At 41.8% G+C, this 23296-nt stretch overlaps 1 protein-coding gene across 2 annotated transcripts in view; it reads right to left on the bottom strand.

The window, feature by feature from the left end:
• The window catches only part of LOC106586197 (spastin), a 35346-nt gene that overhangs the window by 5473 nt on the left and 6577 nt on the right, over positions 1-23296 (bottom strand). The window contains exons 2-16 of one of the 2 annotated variants that reach the window (XM_014173193.3): positions 21355-21438; positions 20913-20996; positions 17670-17753; positions 16913-17103; positions 16417-16547; positions 14356-14449; positions 12737-12811; positions 11977-12048; positions 11685-11760; positions 11339-11430; positions 10891-10970; positions 8048-8090; positions 7855-7934; positions 3516-3586; positions 3374-3414 (exon numbers count right to left, since the gene is read on the bottom strand). In XM_014173193.3, the coding sequence (XP_014028668.2) occupies positions 3374-3414; positions 3516-3586; positions 7855-7934; positions 8048-8090; positions 10891-10970; positions 11339-11430; positions 11685-11760; positions 11977-12048; positions 12737-12811; positions 14356-14449; positions 16417-16547; positions 16913-17103; positions 17670-17753; positions 20913-20996; positions 21355-21438 (1298 nt within the window). The remainder of the gene's footprint in view (positions 1-3373; positions 3415-3515; positions 3587-7854; positions 7935-8047; positions 8091-10890; positions 10971-11338; positions 11431-11684; positions 11761-11976; positions 12049-12736; positions 12812-14355; positions 14450-16416; positions 16548-16912; positions 17104-17669; positions 17754-20912; positions 20997-21354; positions 21439-23296) is intronic. The other variant, XM_014173221.3, reaches the window with a different exon arrangement.

Genomic DNA, 23296 nt, shown 5'->3' with positions numbered 1-23296 from the left:
TATTACTTGATTAAAAAAAAAAAAAAAGAGACAAGTCGCTAATAACACCGCAAGCTTATCGAAACACTTTGCTATACTCATTCATTGCAGCTGCAGTGCTGGTTGTAGCTCATTTTATAGCTTATAAAAGTGTTGAACAACATGTTGACAGCGCTGAATAACAACAAACATGAACTTACTCATAAAAACATCAGCGTTTTGCTGTATTTGTTGAGTCATAAGATGCGCATTATCCCTACTTCCACTCATGCTTTTGGGCTCAACTATTTATAACTTTTACTTCACTACATTCCTAAAGAAAATAAAATGTACTTTTTACTCCATACATTTTCCCTGACACCCAAAAGTACTCATTACATTTTTAATGCTCAGCAGGACAGGAAAATGGTCAAATTCATGCACTTATCAAGAGAACCTCATTGGTCATCTCTACTGCCTCTGATCTGGCGGACTCACTAAAAAAACATGCTTTGTTTGTAAATGATGTCTGAGTGTTTGAGTGTGCCCCTGGCTCTCCGTTTCTTTTCTTTGGTGCTGTCTGGTTTGCTTAATATAAGGAATTTGAAATTATTAATACTTTTACTTTTGATACATAAATGTAATTGCTAAAATATACTTAAGTACTGTTTATTTAAAACCAAATACATTAAAAGTTTCATTCAAGTAGCATTTTACTGGGTGACAACTGGGTACTTTTTCCACCACTGAGTGCTAATGCGCAGGTGTTATCGGCTCTATAAAACAGATGGCAGCGACCACGAAACAGCATTTGCGAACGGGAGTAGATTACGTTGAAAACAACGGTCGGCCATCTTGGACGCTGTCTCCAGTTCAAATTGTATCCTGATGTCGACAGCAGATGAGTTATATTCATAATATAGCTAGCTAACATACATTTGAAGGACACAAGCTATAATTAACTGGCTCGCTAACTAGCGTTAGCAGTGTTTTCAATGATGGTAAGTGCAGCTAGCTAACCAGCTAGAAAACAACGGAACAAAAGTATAATTTCAGATTCTAAAACAAGTCCAACAGGCTCTGCATTTCAGGAATCACAATCGTAAGTACCCCTGGTGCACTGAAATAATTTAGCCATTTAAACAATTTATTTCAACAATTTATTTGTTGATGAAAACTCTGTTTTTGCAACGGCATTCATTGGCTTCCTTGCATTTCAAATGTGACCTGGTCGGACTGGATTCTGGTTAGTGATTGTTGCTATCCAACGGAGCGCTATGATTGGTTGCACAAATATTCTGTGGCGGGCTTAGCGAAGGGGCAATTCCCACCCCATCCCCTCATCTAATGACTTGAGGGAATTCCATCAAATGCTCATACCCTGCCTACACCGCTCGCATCGTGTGCGCGAGCGTTGCAAAATAAATTTAGAAATATATATTATTGAAATATTGCACCCACACTGCTCGCGTGCGCCAACGAGCGTCTGCATTGCCAAGGGCTAAGACGGAAAGACGAACGAGGTCAGTGGCGGTAATGCACCTAATTTATGAAAGTTGCCAATCGCAATATAAAGTCCAGAGAAGAAAAAGCCTGGAAGGAGGAGAGATGACTAGAAATTATTTGGTTGACTGTTTGATATGTGGATTAATTGTCAGAGTAGAGGACCTTCTGCATTTCAGGTAAAATAACAACTCAATGTTTATATCCCAGGACAAATTAGGACAAATTAGCTAGCAAGTGCAAGCTAGCTAGCTAAATTGCCATAAATGTTTAATGCTTTTTGACCTGTCCCCAAACTAATGTAATTGGTTCAGTTTGTTTTGATATTTTAACCTGCGTGTCGCGATCGCGTTTGGTGTGGGAGGACAAAATGAATTTATGCACGATGGCGCACGCGCACAGCCGGTTTGGGTTCCGTGTCAGTCTGCTCTGGTCGCGTCTGGTTTGCCAGGGACCTTAACAAAGTGTCAGCACACTCAACCCCAGCAATTATTAACTCAAACCCTGGTCCCTACGACTAATTCAAAAATGATTATATGAAAAGGTTAAGGTGATGTCTCTAGATGTTACATTAAGGTCGTTTAGTGTTTTTATAAGGGATTCACTTTTTTTTTGCATCACTTTTCAATAAAAGTTCATAAAAAACTTGTATGGCATTTTTTTTATGAGAATGTGACTATAATAAATAAGCACAAAAATAGCACAGTATGGAATTATAGGTGAGATAATATCAGATATTTGGAGTAGCATATCGTGGAATAGGTTTTCCCAAATATCGCCCACCCCAAATATGCCCTAATAAATAACACGCCAAGATTCATAGGTAGAACTTGCTGCCAAGGGAGCCAAGTTGGCACAGGATGACCACTCTGTAGACAGGCTGCCGAAGGGTAGTCAACAACTAGAGCGTTGGACTAGTAACCGGAAGGTTGCTAGATCGAATCCCCGAGCTGACAAGATAAAAATCTGTTGTTCTGCCCCTGAACAAGGCAGTTAACCCACTGTTCCTAGGCCGTCATTGTAAATAAGAATTTGTTCTTAACTGACTTGCCTTTTTAAATAAAGGTGCAACAAAAAAAACTAGCCATTGAATCTCAAACCGAACACTATCACTCAATATGCGCGTTCACGTGTCAATCTCAATTGCTAGTTGTCAAGTCTACGAGGGTTCCACTGAACCCGTTGGCAGCCTCTTTACTGAGTGGGCATACTGTGGCGACTCAGTGTCCTTGGCAGCAATTTTTATCCATGAATTGTATACCGTTACCTAGCAACAACATGGCCACTACTACTTTGCCCTCAAAATTGTCAGAATGAATCTAAGATGATCATTTGTTTTTAAGTTTTTGCCGAGGTCTTAGTCTTGCAATTTTATATCTAGCTAAGGTGTTTTGTGCTTGAAGGAGTAGTATTTTTTAAGTTTTAAAAAGTGCATGAAAACAAGTTAGTGCAGTATAGAGTCTGCTGCGCTCAGCTCACTGTTTAGAGAAAGATGCGGTTCTACAGACTGATTTATGAGAACACGTCTACAACTTTATCATCATGCTGTAATTGAAGGACAAGCTACACGCTGTTCATCAGTGCCAAAAATCACTAGCTTGTTAAGTTCCATCCTTGTGTTTGTCAGTGAAGCTAGCCGTTAGAACTAGCTAGCAGGCACTATGAGCAGGCAGGCTAAGTCAACTGGCGAGTTGCTTTGGTGCTATTTTGTGCTGCAGTAAAGAGATGACGTTTTGTTTCATAGCGCATCATGCTACAAAACAGGTCGCAGAAGGAGACAATGCTTGCAAATGGGTTTTGAATTTTGGAATATTGACAAGTGGCAGTTGGGATACAAGTGGTTGATTGGTCGAAGTGTTTGGTTTATTATTCAACCTTAGTGTGATGTATACAGTGAATAGTGTAAACGTACCTCGTTTGCGGCCATGTTCCTGACTTGTTCTGGACGCAACTCTGAGAATTGAAATAGATTGCATTAGGAAACAAATAGGCACATTTGTAAAGAGACCAATTGCTGTATCGATTCAAAGGTTTGAATGAATTGTGCCGCTTACCTCTGATGGGACCGAGGGACGCATCTTTGGCCAGAGAGGTCAGGTCACTGCCAGAATAGCCTTCTGTCATTCTGCAAGGATTACACATATTCCAAGTTTTTCGATTATACCACAATATTAAATTAAGTTTGGGCGGCAGATTGCCTAGTGGTTAGAGCGTTGGGCCAGTAACCGAAAGGTTGCGGGATCGAATCCACGAGCTGACAAGGTAAAAATCTGTCATTCTGCCCCTGAACTAGGCAGTTAACCCACTCTTCCCCGGTAAATAAGAATTTGTTCTTAACTGTCTTGCCTAGTTAAATAAAATAAAAATCTATCTCTTAGATCTCTATACAGTCAGGTCCAAAATTGTCACTCTTGATAAAGATTAGCAAAAACAACTAAAATAAATAATACAAATACTGAGCTATATTTGCGTGCTCCAGTTGTTATTTATATTATACTAATAAAATTGCTCAGATTGTTTAACAAGTTATTTATTTATTAATTTACTAGAGGTCAACCGAATAATCGGCATGGCCGATTAATTAGGGTCGATTTCAAGTTTTCATAATCGGTAATCGGCCTTTTTGGATGTCGATTACATTGCAATCCATGAGGAAACTGCGTGGCAGGCTAACCACCTGTTACACGAGTGCAGCGTCAAAAGGACCTTGTGACTGCAATGAGCCAAGGTAAGTTGCTAGCTAGCACGAAACTTATCTTATAAAAAACAATCAATCTTCACATAATCACTAGTTAACTACACACAGTTGATGATATTACTAGGTTAACTAGCTTGTCCTCCTAATCAATGTGGTGCCTGTTAATTTATCTTTGAATCACAGCCTACTTCAACTTTGCCAAATGGGTGATGATTTAACAAAAGCGCATTTGCGAAAACAGCACATTCGTTGCACAAATGTACCTAACCATAAACATCAATGCCTTTCTTAAAATCGATACACAGAAGTATATATTTTTTTAAACCTGCATATTTAGTTAAAATAAATGCATGTTAGCAGGCAATATTAACTATGGAAATTGTGTCACTTCTCTTGCATTCAGTGCAAGCAGAGTCAGGGTATGTGCAACCGTTTGGGACGCCTGGCTCGTTGCGAACTGTGTTTCTTCCTAACAAAGGCCGTAATTAATTTGCCAGAATTTTACATAATTATGACATAACATTGAAGGTTGTGCAATGTAACAGCAATATTTAGACATAGGGTTGCCACCTGTTCGATAAAATACGCAATGGTTCCGTATTTCACTGAAAGAATAAATGTTTTGTTTTCGAAATAATAGTTTCCGGATTTGACCATATTAATGACCAAAGGCTCGTATTTCTGTGTTTATTATAATTTCGTCTATGATTTGATAAAGCAGTCTGACTGAGCGGTGGTAGGCAGCAGCAGTCTCGTAAGCATTCATTCAAACAGCACTTTAATGCGTTTGCGAGCAACTCTTAGCAATGCTTGAAGCACATAGCTGTTTATGACTTTAAGCCCATCAACTTCCCGAGATTAGGCTGGCAATACTAAAGTGCTTATAAGAACATCCAATAGTCAAAGGTATATGAAATACAAATGGTAGAGAGAGATAGTCAATGCGTCATAATTCCTATAATAACTACAACCTAAAACTTCTTACCTGGGAATATTGAAGAACTGGGAATATTGAACCACCAGCTTTCATATGTTCTTATGTTCTGACCAAGGAACTTAAACGTTAGAATGAATGAAATAATCTTATTAAATACTTTTTTCTTTACATATTTGAATGTGCTGAGAACAAAATCACACAAAAATAATCAATGGAAATCCAATTTATCAACCCATGGAGGTCTGGATTTGGAGTCACACTCAAAATTAAAGTGGAAAACCACACTACAGGCTGATCCAACTTTGATGTAATGTCCTTAACACAAGTCAAAATGAGGCTCAGTAGTGTGTGTGGCCTCCACGTGCCTGTATGACCTCCCTACAACGCCTGGGCATGCTCCTGATGAGGTGACGGATGGTCTCCTGGGGGATCTCCTCCCAGACCTGGACTAAAGCATCCGCCAACTCCTGGACAGTCTGTGGTGCAACGTGGCGTTGGTGGATGGAGCGAGACATGATGTCCCAGGTGTGCTCAATTGGATTCAGGTCTGGGGAACGGGCGGGCCAGTCCATAGCATCAATGCCTTCCTCTTGCAGGATCTGCTGACACACTCCAGCCACATGAGGTCTAGCATTGTCTTGCATTAGGAGGAACCCAGGGCCAACCGCACCAGCATATGGTCTCACAAGGGGTCTGAGGATCTCATCTCGGTACCTAATGGCGTCAGGCTACCTCTGGCAAGGACATGGAGGGCTGTGCGGCCCCCCAAAGAAATGCCACCCCACACCATGACTGACCCATATATATATAGATATATATATCATTAATATTAATTTTATAAGACAGGTTGGTGTCAAAATGATTGGCAACCCTAAATATGTTTATCAAATCATACAAAATTCTATCTGCATTTACATTCTACTCTTAATTAATCTCATTTTAAGGAACTGTATTGTGGCCTTCCATGGCATCTTGGTTCAATGGGGTATAACAATGAGGTAACACGCATGTAAAAATATAACCAGGCGGCGAATCGCATCTCTGCATGTCTGTCAGACATATCAGTGTGGATGACGGATCACCACCTCAAGCTGAACCTCGGCAAGACGGAGCTGCTCTTCCTGCCGGGGAAGGACTGCCCGTTCCATGATCTCGCCATCACGGTTGACAACTCCCTTGTGTCCTCCTCCCAGAGTGCTAAGAACCTTGGCGTGATCCTGGACAACACCCTGTCGTTCTCCACTAACATCAAGGCGGTGACCCAATCCTGTAGGTTCATGCTCTACAACATTCGCAGAGTACGACCCTGCCTCACACAGGAAGCAGTGCAGGTCCTAATCCAGGCACTTGTCATCTCCCGTCTGGACTACTGCAACTCGCTGTTGGCTGGGCTCCCTGCCTGTGCCATTAAACCCCTACAACTCATCCAGAACGCCGCAGCCCATCTGGTGTTCAACCTTCCCAAGTTCTCTCACGTCACCCCGCTCCTCCGCTCTCTCCACTGGCTTCCAGTTGAAGCTCGCATCCGCTACAAGACCATGGTGATTGCCTACGGAGCTGTGAAGGGAACGGCACCTCCATACCTTCAGGCTCTGATCAGGCCCTACACCCAAACAAGGGCACTGCGTTCATCCACCTCTGGCCTGCTGGCCCCCCTACCTCTGAGGAAGCACAGTTCCTGCTCAGCCCAGTCAAAACTGTTCGCTGCTCTGGCACCCCAATGGTGGAACAAGCTCCCTCACGACGCCAGGACAGCGGAGTCAATCACCACCTTCCGGAGACACCTGAAACCCCACCTCTTTAAGGAATACCTGGGATAGGATAAAGTAATCCTTCTACCCCCCAAAAAATATATAGATGTACTATTGTAACGTGGTTGTTCCACTGGATATCATAAGGTGAATGCACCAATTTGTAAGTCGCTCTGGATAAGAGCGTCTGCTAAATGATGTAAATGTAATGACTTACATATATTTTTTACATTGTTTGCAAACTGATATGTGACACGTATTAATGCCAAAATAACATGCAAAACAGGCAAGCCCCCCCAAAAATATATTTCTAATATATATTTTCAAAACTGCTAAACATGTGGGGCTCAAATCAGCCCCACCTGCTCTGAATGAAGGGTCGCCACTGGTGTTCTTCAATCTCATAAAACATTTGAGAAAAAGGCTCAGTCCCATAGGGCGGCGCACAATTGGCCCAGCGTCGTCCAGGTTTGGCTGGGGTAGGCCGTCATTGTAAATAAGAATTTGTTCTTAACTGACTTGCCTAGTAAAATAAATAAAAAAATGTTTAAATAAAGTACCATTATCCTCGCAAGGGGAGGGTGCCGGAGTATTGAAAACTATCTTTTTTAGATTACTCGTTATAGAAAATCTTTCTCTGAGCAATTGTATTAGCATACAATAACATAGTTTTGCTCATCTTTATCGAGGTTGCCAATAATTGTAAACGTGAATGTATATCTGTATGTCATTCTGAAAGCATAGAGAGATAGCAAACCTTTCAAATATAACATTGTCTCTATTTTTCTCTATATATTAAATATATCTATTGGCATCTCTTTATTTATCCATCATTTTGAAAGGATTACAGAGAACAAAGCATTTTATATTATAAAGATAGAGCATTAGATATAGCCATAGATCATGATATCATCTATCAACTAACTATTGTACAAAGTTCATTCATACCATGGTAAAGGATATCTAAAAGCACAAAACATATTAGGTAGGTTTCCAAGTCAGTTTACCTGGCTAGCTGTGACAGTTCTTTCTGTGCGAGAGGATTCCCGTGCTTCTCCAAAAGGTTCTTGACCAGTTTTAGCCGTGTCTATACACAACACACAATTATATAGAATTTTGCAGGGAAATTGTATGGGGGAATGTGATTTGTTTACTGTATGGCTACAATTGTAAATGGAATTAATAGGTTTCTTAACATACCTCTTCTGTTGGTAAAGCCACGTACACCCGTTTTGCAAATCGCCTGTTAATAGAAACAGTTTGAGAACATGTTACCATTGGGTATGCCTTGAAGACTTAAATGACAATTCCACCACTTTATAACCAGTTATTATGCTGTTAGGATACACCGAGTGTACAAAACTTTAGGAACACCTGCTCTTTCCATGACAGACTGACCAGGTGAATCCAGATGAAAGCTTTGATCCCTTATTGATGTCACTTGTTAAATCCACTTCAATCAGTGTAGATTAAGGGAAGGATACAGGTTAAAGGATTTTTAAGCCTCGAGACAATTGAAACATGGATTGTGTATGAGTGCCATTCAGAGGGTGAATGGGAAATACAAAAGATTTAAGTACCTTTGTATGGGGTATGGTAGTAAGTGCCAGGCGCACAGGTTTGACCGTGTCAAGAACTGCAACGCTGCTGGGTTTTTCACACAACAGTTTCCCGTGTGTATTAAGAATGGTCCACCACCCAAAGGACATCAAGCCAACTTGACAACTGTGGGAAGCATTGGAGTCAACATGGGCCAGCATCCCTGTGGAACACTTGACACCTTGTAGAGTCCATGCCCGGACGAATTCAGGCTGTTCTGAGTGCAAAAGGGTGTTCAACTTAGACCAAAGAATGTTTGTACAAAACATAATTTGGTCTAAGTTGCACACAGTGTATATGAACTACTGTGGGATTTGATACACATTGATGTTTTATCATTTTTTGTTAGTCATACTGCCTGATTCCTCATTTTTGAAGCCTCTGCATTGCATTGCCCTCGTCTACAGTATAAATAAATCACATTTTATTTGTCACGTGCCGAATGCTTACTTAAACCAACAATGCATTAAAAAAATTTAAAGTAAGAATATATTAGCTAAAAAATTATAAAATAAACTTAAAGTACAAATAAAAAGTAAAAAATGTACTACTCTTTCCAGGGTGGATTTCACCTCCCACGATGCAATACTCTGCCTAGTCTGCAGTTAGCTTAGCTGGCTAGTAAACCCAGATGAAGCTTCTCATAAGTTAAGTGCATTTCACATTCCTTTTGGGTTGTAATAATATTATTATAATGCTTGCATGAATATAATTCTGAATATATGTTAATGTCATTGTCACCAATCACCTGCATTACAAAAGAAAATCTAACTTAGATGCTAACAAATGCTAACCATAAGTTACCGTATCTGATGGTTAACAAGTATGCTAGCTAGCCCAACTTCTACATCCAAAATAAGTTTTTCCAACAAGCACAGTCGAGTCAAACTTAACGACTGTCTTAAACAAATGTCCAAACAACATGTTAGAACATTTATTAAGACATTTACAGGCAAATCACTATGGAATCCTAGTCTCTCATGGCTAAGTAGCTAACCCTGCTGCATCTGAAATAGTGTTTAACAATAACAGCCAAATACAGCCTTAGCGACTGTCCAAGGAACCATCCAATAACACTGTAGGCCTATTAAAACGAATAAAAAGTATGAAATTTACAAGTAATCCACTGCAAAAATATAGGCTATTTGGAAAGGGCGCAATGGCCACTGGAGATGCAACTTCATCGGTGATGGCCAGAGTGGTTTTGCCAAATGGAATCATGGTAGTTCGAGCCTTGAACAACAGAAAAATATTGGAGTAAGCCAACTACAAAGATCATTCCATAGGTTTTTGAGCGTCACCTTGCGAGCAAAACATTTTAACGGCCTCCCTCATGACAGCGAAGAGAAATTTACGTTTTGAAGTTCATTTTTTGGAGGCAGAGAGAAGATTTTGCAATTTTGTAACTCACTTCATACAATTCTACACATTTTGCCATGAGACAGAGAGAAAAATGTGCAGTTTTACAGCTAATTTCCTGCAATTCTACACATTTTGCCATAGGGTGGAGGCAAATGTTTGCAGTTTTTAATATGATAACTGATGATCAAAGGGCCCCACCCGGGCGGTAATTTGACCATGCTTACTACAAGTTTAGATAGCTGGCCGCTAGACTAACTTACCAATCAAAAACGTTTAAGCTGACGTACTAATTTAGTGACAGCTGATGCACAACCAAATAAAACAATTATATTATTCTAACTCTCAACAGTAAGTTGAGACACCGACTGAGTTCCAAATAATATATTATTTATAGAAAATAAATATTGGTCCAATGGCCTACATTGGCTGTATTAGACCAAGACAAACAGAGCAACACATAGCAGGGAGTTCCAATAAGATCATGTTCCATAAATATATATATATTTTATTTAACCAGGCAAGTCAGTTAAGAACACTGGGCCAATTGTGCGCCGCCCTTTGGGACTCCCAATCACGGCCGGATGTGATTCAGCCTGGATACGAACTAGGGAATGTAGTGACGCCTCTTGCACTCTTGCAGTGCCTTAGACTGCTGTGCCATTCAGGAGCACCATAGATAGCTGAAAATGACTGTCTATATTGTCATCGCAGGGATCCTACTTGAAAAAAACAGAAGCAATTTCCAGTTTTGCTCATCACTAAACAGTCAATAGCCATGAAATCACAAAATTACACTCAAACTGTGTTTATGACATCACTAAATACTTCATAATAACAAACCAAATGTTAAATGTGGCGGAGTTGCCCTTTAACAGTGCTACCTTGTGGCAGAGAGACCTCACTGAAAAGTAAACCTGGGTTGTGTTCAGTAGGCACACAAAAACTTATGAAACGGGTAGGGAGGTACTACCTGAAAAATTAGCATGTTTTCCATTGCAATAACTTGTGTCCTACTGAATACAACCCTGGCTTACTAAAACAAACTGGGCATCCCCTGCCCCAGCCACACTGGCCTACAGTACCTAAGAACAGCCTCGTCCAGCTCCTGAGGTCTGTTGGTGGCTCCCATCACCAACACCCGCTCATCCCCACCAGATTGCACCTAAACACACACCCAAATAAATATTATTGGCAGCAACACAGTTAGACAATATATCCATCTCTTGGACAGATTTAATGTGGAAGAGGCAAAATCTTTATGCAGGATATGGACAAAAAAATCCAATCAAAGTTTATTGGTCGCGTACACAGTTTAGCAGATGTAATAGCAGGTGTAGCAAAATTCTTGTGTGACTAGCTCCTAAACAGACATGGCTGGTTGCAGGATGTGGCCAACAGACAGAATCCCTCCAGGGACAAACATTGCATACACATGTACATACGCTCATGAATTTATAAAACAAGTCACAAAATGAACACTGGAACACACATGCGTGTATACGCTGAAACACACACAGGGAGAGACCTTACCCCATCAAACTCAATCAAGAACTCGGTCTTGAGTCGTCTGCTGGCATCATGCTCTCCCTCTCTCCTCTCACAGAGTAGACTGTCAATCTCATCTGTGTGGGGTAAGTAACTGTAGTCATAATCTGAATGGAAGGGTCTCATTATCCTAGTTTTCTATGCATAGTCGCACTCTCCATTTCCATCAGTTATTAAATAGAAAAGTCTTGCCAACATGCTATAATTGCATACAATATCTGTGCTTATTATTAGATTGCAGGTAATGAAACATCATATGGTTATGTGCTTTCTTGACCAGTTTATTGCAGTTACGCATTCATCTTGGTTTATCTAACAAAGTCAAAGTTACCTATGAAGATGATCGAGGGTTGCAGTTCTCTGGCGACGGCAAACAGAGTTCGCACCAGCTTCTCTCCCTCCCCCATCTACAGGGAAAGACCAAAAGAATAGTGAGCTTACACTTTTTCTACAAGGGACTACTTGAAATGACTGATATATGGTTGATTTTCTACTAAACTCAGCTGAATGCACTGACTAAGTCGCACTGGATAAAAGCATCTGCTAAATAACTAACATGCAAAGAAATGTAAAATGTAACAAATGAAAGTGTAAAGAGATCTTTACGCTAATAATGTACTCACATATTTCGAGGTCAAGCTGGCTGCACTTATGTTGAAGAACGTGGCGTTGGACTCCATGGCCACTGCTTTAGCCTATCAGTAAAAAAAAAAAAAAGAGCTAAAATGTCAAATGCAGAACATTATACTTATTTTGAGATATTTTCAACGATATGCTCTATAATCCTTAAATTCATTTTTTTCTGTTCGCTTTGTTTAAAATTTGATAACATATCCAAATTCCTGCTCTATAGAATCACCATTTGTTGTAATGCAGGTCAGACACATTTTGTGAGATTGAGTACATACTAGAGTACATGAACGATGGCTAAACTACATTCATGATGGATAATGCAATTTTGTATGACAGAAAAACAAAATAAAAATTTCCACGGATTTAGCCTATCCTTACATCATTCTGTGCCATCGATCATAGTACTCTGTCAAAGTACCACCATGTAAAAAAACAAATATATAACAAATATAAAATGTACTTACAAACTTAGACCTAAACCAACTCTACTCTTGGACAAAGCATCTCGTAGTCAGAGGATGTCTCAACCAGCTAATCCAGTGAAAGGACTATATCCACTGTCTATATTCATTATATTAGTCTTGTATTATAAAGATTTTACAAATGTATAGTTTTGTGCGTTTTTCTATGACAATTGTTACGTTATATCATGATCACTTGTGATCTTTGGGAGCCTAACCAAGACCCACTCTACTAATAATTTCTCATTCGGTCTCTTGCCAATACCAAATGGTACTGCACCACACTCACCAGCATTGTCTTTCCGTTGCCAGGAGGACCGAAGAGCAGAAGGCCTCGTGCTGGAGCCCTCAAGCCTGTAAACAACTGGAAAAAACAACATCTACTCAGCACTTTTTTCATAGTCCTGAAGTTCAAAATTACAGAGCAATACATAGCCTATCAGCATCAATAAATTACTGATTTAACATTTACTGTATACATACAGTATAAAGTGGGTAAAACAGTACATAAACATGACTAAAGTTACCAGTGTTCAATGACTATGTACATAGGGCAGCAGTCTCTAATGTGCAGAGTAGAGTACCAGGTGGTAGCTAGCTAGTAACAGTGACTAAGGTTCAGGGCAGGGTACTGGGCAGAGGCCGGCTAGTGGTGACTGTTTAACAGTCTGATGGCCTGGAGATAAAAGCTGTTTTTCAGTCTCTCGGCCCCAGCATTGATACACCTGTACGGTCTCCTCTTTCTAGATGGTAACGGGGTGAACAGGCCGTGGCTCGGGTGGCTGAGTTCCTTGATTTTCTTGGCCTTTCTGTGACACCAGATGCCGTAGATGTCCTGGAGGGCAGGCAGTGTGCCCCCGGTGATGCGTTGGGCTCATCGCACCATCCTGGATGGCGCAATTGCCGTACCAGGCTGTGATACAGCCTGACAGGATGCTCTCAATGGTCCATCTGTAGAAGTTTGTGAGGATCCTAGGGGCCAAGCTGAATTTCTTCAGCCTCCTGAGGTTGAAGAGGCGCTGTCGTGCCTTCTTCACCACGCTGTCTGTGTGAAGGGACCATTTCAGGTTGTCAGTGAGGTGCATGCCGAGGAACTTGAAGCTTTTGACCTTCTCCACTGCGACCCCATCAACAACAAACAAAAAATATTCCTGGCACCACTCTGCCAGGGCTGTCACCTCTTCCCTGTAGGCTGTCTTATCATTGTTGGTAATCAGGCCTACCAACGTTGTCGTAACATGACTGAACAAGGCGTTATTGGCCCACGAATAGTTTTAGAATGGCTTGCGACATGGGTTATGAATGTAAAATGTGGCCCACCAATGGAGATGCATCCATCCATAGCGCCGGTAATATGGTGACAACTTTCGAACGGTTTGGGCTAGAGACAGGCGCTTTTCTTTGTAGTAATGGTGCAACCGAAGCGCTGCCTTTTTCCCCTCTATGGCACATGGAAACAAACAGTGGTACAACGAAGCCTAATCATTACAACAATTGTCAGCGGGCTGATTATTTTATTTTTTTTAGGTGCACTGGTGCTCCAAAATAAAAAATTCCCTCCAATAAAGCTTGAACACATTTTCTCGTATCCATGCTTCGCCCCCTTATTCATTATGATTGAAAAGGCAAAACCGATCCTAGATCAGCACTCATACTCTGAGACACCTTTGTAGGCCATCATTGTAAATAAGAATTTGTTCTTAACCGACTTCCCTAGTTAAATCAACAGAACAAAAAAATACAGACCATTATGTTAGGACTGCCCACATTAACGGTTGCTGCTCAACATTTTTACTGACGATGTTACCGAGAGGTGATACTTTGTAAGAGGCTGCCCATAACAGCCTGTGAAAAGACTACCATATACACTCCATGGTCCAGTGAATTGCTGTTCCTCTCCAATCTCACCTCTGGCCTCAGTGCAGGCAGGATGACTATTTCCTGTAGGGCCTGTTTAGCCAGCTCCTGGCCAGCAACGTCCTCGAACCTCACTGATGAGCCACTGGAAGGAAGGAAGGAAGGAAGGAAGGAAGGAAGGAAGGAAGGAAGGAAGGAAGGAAGGAAGGAAGGAAGGAAGGAAGGAAGGAAGGCACACACACACACACACACACACACACGAGAGTGGTCTGAGTGCTCATTCCCATACAGAAATATAGACATACTCAACTCTGCCTGGGTTGTATTAATTAGGCAGCAAAGACAGACAAACAGGCAGGCAGGACTTTTCAGTGCCAAAACATAATAAAAAGTGTTGCACCGGTGTGCCCTATTGAACACGACCCAGGTCAAGCAGTCAACGTCTATTGTGTTCCAAACTGAGACACCTTGCAAAGCACATGCTTTACGTCCAGTGAATAATACACTGCACAAAAAAATAAAGGGAACACTTAAACAACACAATGTAACTCCAAGTCAATCACACTTCTGTGAAATCAAACTGTCCACTTAGGAAGCAACACTGATTGACAATACATTTCACATGCTGTTGTGCAAATGGAATAGACAACAGGTGGAAATTATAGGCAATTAGCAAGTCACCCCCAATAAAGGAGTGGTTCTGCAGGTGGAGACCACAGACCACTTCTCAGTTCCTATGCATCCTGGCTGATGTTCTGGTCACTTTTGAACGCTGGCGGTGCTTTCACTCTAGTGGTAGCATGAGACGGAGTCTACAACCCACACAAGTGGCTCAGGTAGTGCAGCTCATCCAGGATGGCACATCAATGCGAGCTGTGGCAAGAAGGTTTGCTGTGTCTGTCAGCGTAGTGTCCAGAGCATGGAGGTGCTACCAGGAGACAGGCCAGTACATCAGGAGACGTGGAGGAGGCCGTAGGAGGGCAACAACCCAGCAGCAGGACCGCTACCTCCGCTTTTGTGCAAGGAGGAGCAGGAGGAGCACTGCCAGAGCCCTGCAAAATGACCTCCAGCAGGCCACAAATGTGCATGTGTCTGCTCAAACGGTCAGAAACAGACTCCATGAGGGTGGTATGAGGGCCCGACGTCCACAGGTGGGGGTTGTGCTTACAGCCCAACACCGTGCAGGACGTTTGGCATTTGCCAGAGAACACCAAGATTGGCAAATTCGCCACTGGCGCCCTGTGCTCTTCACAGTTGAAAGCAGGTTCACACTGAGCACGTGACAGACGTGACAGAGTCTGGAGACGCCGTGGAGAACGTTCTGCTGCCTGCAACATCCTCCAGCATGACCGGTTTGGCGGTGGGTCAGTCATGGTGTGGGGTGGCATTTCTTTGGGGGGCCGCACAGCCCTCCATGTGCTCGCCAGAGGTAGCCTGACTGCCATTAGGTACCGAGATGAGATCCTCAGACCCCTTGTGAGACCATATGCTGGTGCGGTTGGCCCTGGGTTCCCCCTAATGCAAGACAATGCTAGACCTCATGTGGCTGGAGTGTGTCAGCAGTTCCTGCAAGAGGAAGGCATTGATGCTACGGACTGGCCCGCCAGTTCCCCAGACCTGAATCCAATTGAGCACATCTGGGACATCATTTCTCGCTCCATCCACCAACGCCACGTTGCACCACAGACTGTCCAGGAGTTGGCGGATGCTTTAGTCCAGGTCTGGGAGGAGATCCCTCAGGAGACCATCCGCCACCTCATCAGGAGCATGCTCAGGCGTTGTAGGGAGGTCATACAGGCACGTGGAGGCCACACACACTACTGAGCCTCATTTTGACTTGTTTTAAGGACATTACATCAAAGTTGGATCAGCCTGTAGTGTGGTTTTCCACTTTTATTTTGAGTGTGACTCCAAATCCAGACCTCCATGGGTTGATAAATTGGATTTCCATTGATCATTTTTGTGTGATTTTGTTGTCAGCACATTCAACTATGTAAATAAAAAAGTAGTTAATAAGATTATTTCATTCATTCAGATCTAGGATGTGTTATTTTATTGTTCCCTTTATTTTTTTGAGCAGTGTACATAACACTCCAAATCATTGTCTTTCACCTGTCTATGATCTCGCTAAGGATGAGGTTGGCAAGCTTGCTGTCCACATTCTTCAAGTTCTTCATGTCCCTATTCTTCAGTGGGGACATGGATGTGGGAGTGGTGGTGGTGGGTTTACAGCCCGCTTTACCCTATAACAAAAGAACCACGAGTTCAGATTTGGTTATGATTTTAAACAAGCTAATCTCTTGTCATGATGATTGGAAATTCTCCTATTTTCTTAAGTTTGTCAATGTTGTCTTCCCTTCTTTAAAAATGGATATAGACTGGAGATGTTCTTTTAGTATTAGGTTTTTTTATTCCAGCTTTTTTTAGTCCGTGGCTGTAGTGCCAGTCTAGGATCAGTTATTCCTTTTAGAGCATAATTAATCAAATTTGCATTGACAGGGAGGAACTGGTCCTAGATCAGCATTCCTACTCTGAGACACTATCAATATGGACCCTGGATTCTTGGCTAGATGTGGAGTTAGTTGAGGAAAGGCAATCTGTGTCTCACCTTGTTGCTGTTGGACTGGGGGGCCGGTCTGTGCTGTGTGTGACTGCTGGAGGGCCCACTGAAGCTGGGGGAGCGCTGGTGGCCCCCGTGGCCTGCCGCCAAGGTTTTTTTTGCCGTTTGCTTTGGTCGTGGGAGAGAGTGACTGGAGTGAGTAGTCAGGGAGTCCCTCTTTTTGGGTACGGCTCCACTTACTGCCAAGAGCAAGGAGACTATTAGAACAATCGAGATAAATGATCGATGATTTATCAGCATGGTAGTTTTAGGACATTTAATTAAGCTGTGTGTGAGCTAATGTCCCTTCAGTAGAGGCATATGATTCTCCAGGCCTGATTTAGTCTTAGACTGTGAACCTGAACAGGTCCAACAGAATTCAAACTTCAAGTCCATGTAGTCACTGGACAAAGCTGGATAAACACCCGCCAGTGTTTCTATGGAAGAGAAATGTGACTGTAGTTTGAGGTAGCTATCAGTGTCAATGTGAAGAACATATTGACAAATACACAGACAAAGCAGCAGAAAGAGTCAAATAAATAAATCGGTAACACTTAACTTGAAGGGAGCTTACTGTACATAGACATTCAAAGATGAAATAGGAAAAAACAGGAAAAGTAGGTTTGGCGGTAGATCAATTTCAATGATGTATGAAGAGAATAAAGCCAGGAATTCCTGAATAATGAGGAACAATGACACCCCTGAAAACAACACTTTTAAGAAACCAGTCATGACAACTGAAAGCAGATTCCCGGTAAGCACCCACCTGAGCGTAGATGCCCGTTATGGTACAACTGGTTTGAGCTCTCTGTATAGATGTCTCTCTGAGCTGGCCCTGAACACAGCTTTGCTATACAACAGGAATGACAACAACAAAAACAAAACGAAATTGGGAAAGGGAAAAAGAGAAGGGAGGGAAAAAGGAGAAGAAAAGGAAATTATATTAAAATAACCAAATAAAATAAGGGGCATGATTCTTTAAATGGGGGACAAACAGCAATGTTTTGGGATGGTGCCTAAGTTAAGTTGTCATGCCACATCCAAAAAAAGAGGCATATGGGGCTGAGAGGATTGTCAGTGTCTTAGGCAGCAAAGCAAAACATAGCAGCCATATGGGCTCGAGTGGCGCAGCAGTCTAAGGCACTGCATCTCAGTGCAAGAGGCGTCACTACAGTCCCTGGTTCGAATCCAGGCTGTATCACATCTGGCCGTGATTGGGAGTCCCATAGGGCGGCGCACAATTGGCCCAGCGTCGTCCAGGTTTGGCCGGGGTAGGCCGTCATTGTAAATAAGAATTTGTTCTTAACTGATTCGCCTATCAAAATAAAAGGTTAAATAACAAATGAATTAATAAAAATTCCAAACAGGATGAATCAGGGTCCTGTTCATCGAGAAATGTTTTAAAACATTCTGCAAAGCAAAAGGAAAATTATAATTTCTTATTGGACAAGTCTAGGTTTGTCATCTTAGGTTTGGTGCCTGATTAACATGACTCAGGATAACGTTGCTGCCAGCTGTGGAATGACGAGAAGCTTCTGAAAAAGCTTTGGGGGACCACTGAGTGGATTTTTACCCTAATTTACTAATTCAGTAACTTAAAGGATTAAATCATGTTTTGGGGTGTCCATTACGGGTTTAATAAAAAGGTACTGGAGTATTTAGGGAGTAATCCCTTTTGATGCATAAAGTACATTGTAGTTTGGAAGTCATGTGATGTCAATACAAAAAGTATGTATGCGAATATACACCGAGTTGCACCCCCTTTTGCCCTCAGAACAGCCTCAATTCGTCAGGGCATGGACAACAAGGTGTCAAGCGTTCCACAAGGATGCTAGCCCATGTTGACTCCAATGCTTCCCGCAGTTGTGTCAAATTGGCTGGATGTCCCTTTGGTGTTGAACCATTCTTGATACACACAAGAATGTTGAGAGTGGAAAAACACAGCAATGTTGCAGTTCTTGTTGCAGGCCTACATGTTGTCGTCCCCCCCCCCCCCCCCAAGAGATACAAAGCTATAGAGCGATTTCATTTCAGTTTCAATGTGGTAAATATTGCATTCATTGTATTGTGTTTCAAGTTTACAAACTATAATTTAAAGTTGCTCAAAGTTTCATATATTAAACTTCTCAAATGCATTCAAATTCAGTTTTCAAATTCAGCTCTCTAAATTCAGATTCAAAACCAGAGACAACATCATGGTACTTAGCCAGCCAGGAAAGGTAGAGGAGAACAGATAGACAAAAAATTATCTGAAACAATCAAAACAAACCCCAAATGCATTCAACAAGTTTGTAGAGTCACAAGCTTGCTGTAGTCATTGTGTGCTATGAATATGGGAGCAAATACTTACATAAGTTAATTTGTCCCAATACTTTTGGTCCCCTTAAATGGGGGGACTATGTACAAAAAGCGATATCATTTCTAAACAGTTCACCCGTTATGGATGAAAATATCAAGAAATTAAAGCTGACAGTCTGCACTTTAACCTCTGTCACTATATAATTTCAAACCCAACATGCTGGAGTACAGAGCCCCCCCTTCCCTTCCCACCAAAAAGTATAAAGTCACTGTCCCAATCATTTTGGAGCTCACTGTACATTTTTTTTGGTGTTTCTCTACTCCGATGATTAATCCACAGACAAAATGGAGGTGGGCCTGACCACCAACAACGATGAGACAGCTTATAGGGAGGTCAGACACCTGGCAGTGTGTTGCTAGGACATCAACCTCTCCCTCAACATGGGCAAAACAAAGGACTTTATCGTGGACTACAGAAAAGAGGGACGAACCAGCCCCTATTCACATCGATGGGGCTGTAGGGGCTGTTGAGAGCTTAAAGTTTCTCGGTGTCCACATCGCTAAGGACCTATCATGAAGAGGGCACGACAATGCCTCTTCTCCCTCAGGAGGCTGAAAAGATTTGGCATGGGTCCTCAGATCCTCATATTACGGGCACCTTGATTGGCTGCATCGGCATCCGATGGCAAGGCGCTACAGAAGGTAGTGCGTACGGCCCAGTACATCACTGGAGTCGAACTCCCTGCTATCCAGGACCTCTATACCAGGTGGTTTCAAATGAAGGCCCTAAAAACTGTCAGACTCCAGCCACCCAAGTCATAGACTGTTCTCTCTGTTACCACACGTCAAACGGTACCAGAGTGCTAAATCTGGGACCAAAAGGCTCCTGAAGAGCTTCTACCCCCAAGCCATAAGACTGCTAAATAGTTAACCAGACTATCTGCATTGACCCTTTTTGCACTAACTCTTTTTGACTCTATGCACAGACATTTGACTCTAACCACAAACTCGCACGTACAGTACGGACACTGACACTCCAACACACACGTACACACAGGCACACATTCGCCACATACATCACATACGCTGCTGCTACTGTCTATTATCTATCCTGTTGCCTAGTCACTTTACCCTTATCTATATATACATACAGTATCTACCTCAATTTCCTAGTACCCCTGCACATCCACTTGGTACTAGTACCCCATGTATATAGCCAAGCTATATGTTCATTGTGTCGGCATTCCTCCTTGAACTTTTTTTTCTCTTCCTATTATTCTTCAATTCATTGTCGGGAAGGGCCCGTAAGTAAGCATTTCACTGTTAGTCTACACCTGTTTATGAAGCATGTGACAATTACAATTTGATTTGATTTAAAATATTGAATTTGAATATTAAAACTGAATGCAATATTCATTCAATTCAGTTTCAAATCTGGAAATTCAAGTTCAATTTATGATTTCAAATATTTAATTTGTGCATTACAAATTCAAAAGTATTTCATTCAAATTCAATATCCTTAAACAAATTCAAAATTATGGAATTCAAATGTTGGCACTGAAATCGGTCCATACAAAGCTAACAGTATCTAAGCTAGCATGTAAAGCAACAAATGTCACACAATCAACATGCCGTTCAGAAGGTGCCATGCGGTATCAATGTGGACACGGAAGGCAAGACCTTCAAATGTGTCCAAATGCTTGATTCTCACCTAAAAGCTCCAGGCGATCCTTTGCCATGATCAGATTGGTGATCATCTTGGCCTGTAGACGTTTATCACGTTCATATTTCTCACCTGGAAGAGAAGAGAGATTAAAAACAAATCTATTAGTAAAATAGCAGTTTTCATCCTTGTTTTCCACTACTGATTTTTTTGTTTGTTGCTATAGCAGAGGTCTCCAACTCCGCTCCTAGAGCTACTGGGTATGCAGTTTTTTGTTCCAGCCCAGCAGCCACACACTAGGTGCTTACAATAATCAGCTGAGCATGGTCTTCAATCAGGAGAGCGACTAGCTGAACCATGTGTGTTAATGCTAGGTTGAAACAAAACCCTGCTTATCACTAAGCTCTCCAGGACCAGAGTTGTTCAGGAAATCTGCACTATAGGTCCTAGGGAATACAAAATACAGCAAAAGTATGCACAGTCAACTCACCGTTTACAGCTACCTCGATCGCGATGCCCCTCTCGAGCTCTGCGATTCCGCGTTTGTACCACTGGACTGCCTGTTCCTTGTGCACTAGTAACACACAAACCACAAGTCGGGACAGTCAGACAGGCACAGAAAAAAAGCAATTTGAGGTCAGAGTACATACAAAGAAATTGCTCACAGTCAAATTTGATCCGACAAAAGTCAATGTAAAAGGATGAGATGAACGCAACTTGCAGTAGGCTAAGCATCCTTTAGTGTACAATACATATTTGCCATGCATTAGGGTACATATTTTAGGCTACATATTTTACATGCTTTATGTGTTGCCTAAAGGTATAGCATCTCAAGAGGCATTGGAAGAGTAGTAAAAAAAATATATATATATGCATGACAGACAGTCAATCATGACCTCAAACAAGGGTACAGAGACTCATGGATCAATCAGTGCGTAAACCATAATGAAGTGAACTATAATGAATCATTTCACATGACTGACCCGGTCACTTAAACCCCTCTGGCCTGGAGCAGTGTTAAGTCATGGGACTGATTGTCATAGCTGTGGGAATATACAGCATATCCACTCCTTATGAGTGATTCTGAGTATTATTGAGACAGGGGCTCCATAATCCCCATGGCAGGCAGACAGACCCTAACATTCTACTGGGTTCAGCCGAGTTGCGTTCATTAGGCACTAAACTGAAAAACTGCCTGAAACAGTGAGGAATTGTCATAAGAATTGCTGATTTTAGTTTTTCCATTGCAAAACTTTTTTTTATTTTTATTACGTTGCATGCTCTGATCTATGTATTGCTTCTATTAGGATCTTAGCAATATGAGAAATGTCATTGTATCCTCTCTAGCCATTTAAGGACAATGATAGCTGCCACTCCGGCCCTCCCCATTTCAATATATAAATAAATAAGGTGGATTTGACTTTCACTTCAAACCACCACTCATCTCTACCAGTTTAGATTACTTAGGGGCATCATATAGGCCAGAGCCTTTAATTGCAAATAAATAGAGGGATGTGATATAGGCTTAGCCTTCATTGAAAAGGTCATGACTTATAAGATAAACAATTCCAGATCTAATTCCATATATAAGCTAATGTCCAACCATGATAAAAACAAAGTAGGACATTTAGACCAAAACAGGGACTGGGAATGCCACATCTTTCAGTGAGACAAACCTAGATTTCGATAACCCAGTCGTTTTTTCAAAAGATGTGGGACAACAGTGCGGCATACTGGGGGATTCCTGTTCAAAGTGATGGCATTCTCCACACTCCCAGAGGGAGAGCAAAGCGTACAAAAGAGTCCAAGGCCCTCAACCAGGCCCTTTGTTCCATGATGCCAAAACCATTTTCTCTCCCCATCCCATCACAATGGTGCCACACAGGGAAACGGGATGTCTGATATGGGAGGGGCCTGGTTGAAAAAGAGCACAAGGCTGTCTACACTACAGTATAGGCCTACTTGAAAAAACTGTGGTGGAAATATACTCTGCATAATGGCGCCGGAGGAGATGGCTGCGGTTTTACGATCTCCTAACCTATTGTGTGTGTGTTTTTTCACGTTATTTTAAACTTATTTTGTACATAATGTTTCTGCCACTGTGTGTTATGATCAAAAATAGCTTCTAGATATCAGGACAGCGATTACTCACCCCGTACTGGAGGAATACTTTTTCTTCAATGAGTCAGACGGGAAGAATTTACTTCAGAAGCCCGACAAGGCCCTCATCCCTGTCATTCACAGGAGAAAGAGACGGAGCTATAGGGGACGAAGATCTGGGTGCCTTTTAAGGATCCGACGCCAAGCGGGTAATCTCCCTTTACCATCGGTCCTATTAGCCAATGTACAATCAATGGTAAATAAAATAGACGAACTATGATCACGTACAGTTGAAGATGGAAGTTTACATACATTTAGGTTGGAGTCATTAA

This window comes from Salmo salar, chromosome 02 (assembly GCF_965601325.2).
Source record: "Salmo salar chromosome 02, fSalSal1, whole genome shotgun sequence".
NCBI classification, from domain to species: Eukaryota; Metazoa; Chordata; class Actinopteri; order Salmoniformes; family Salmonidae; genus Salmo; species Salmo salar.
Note: the sequence above shows the minus strand (reverse complement) of the source record. Positions and strands in the feature narration are given on the sequence as shown.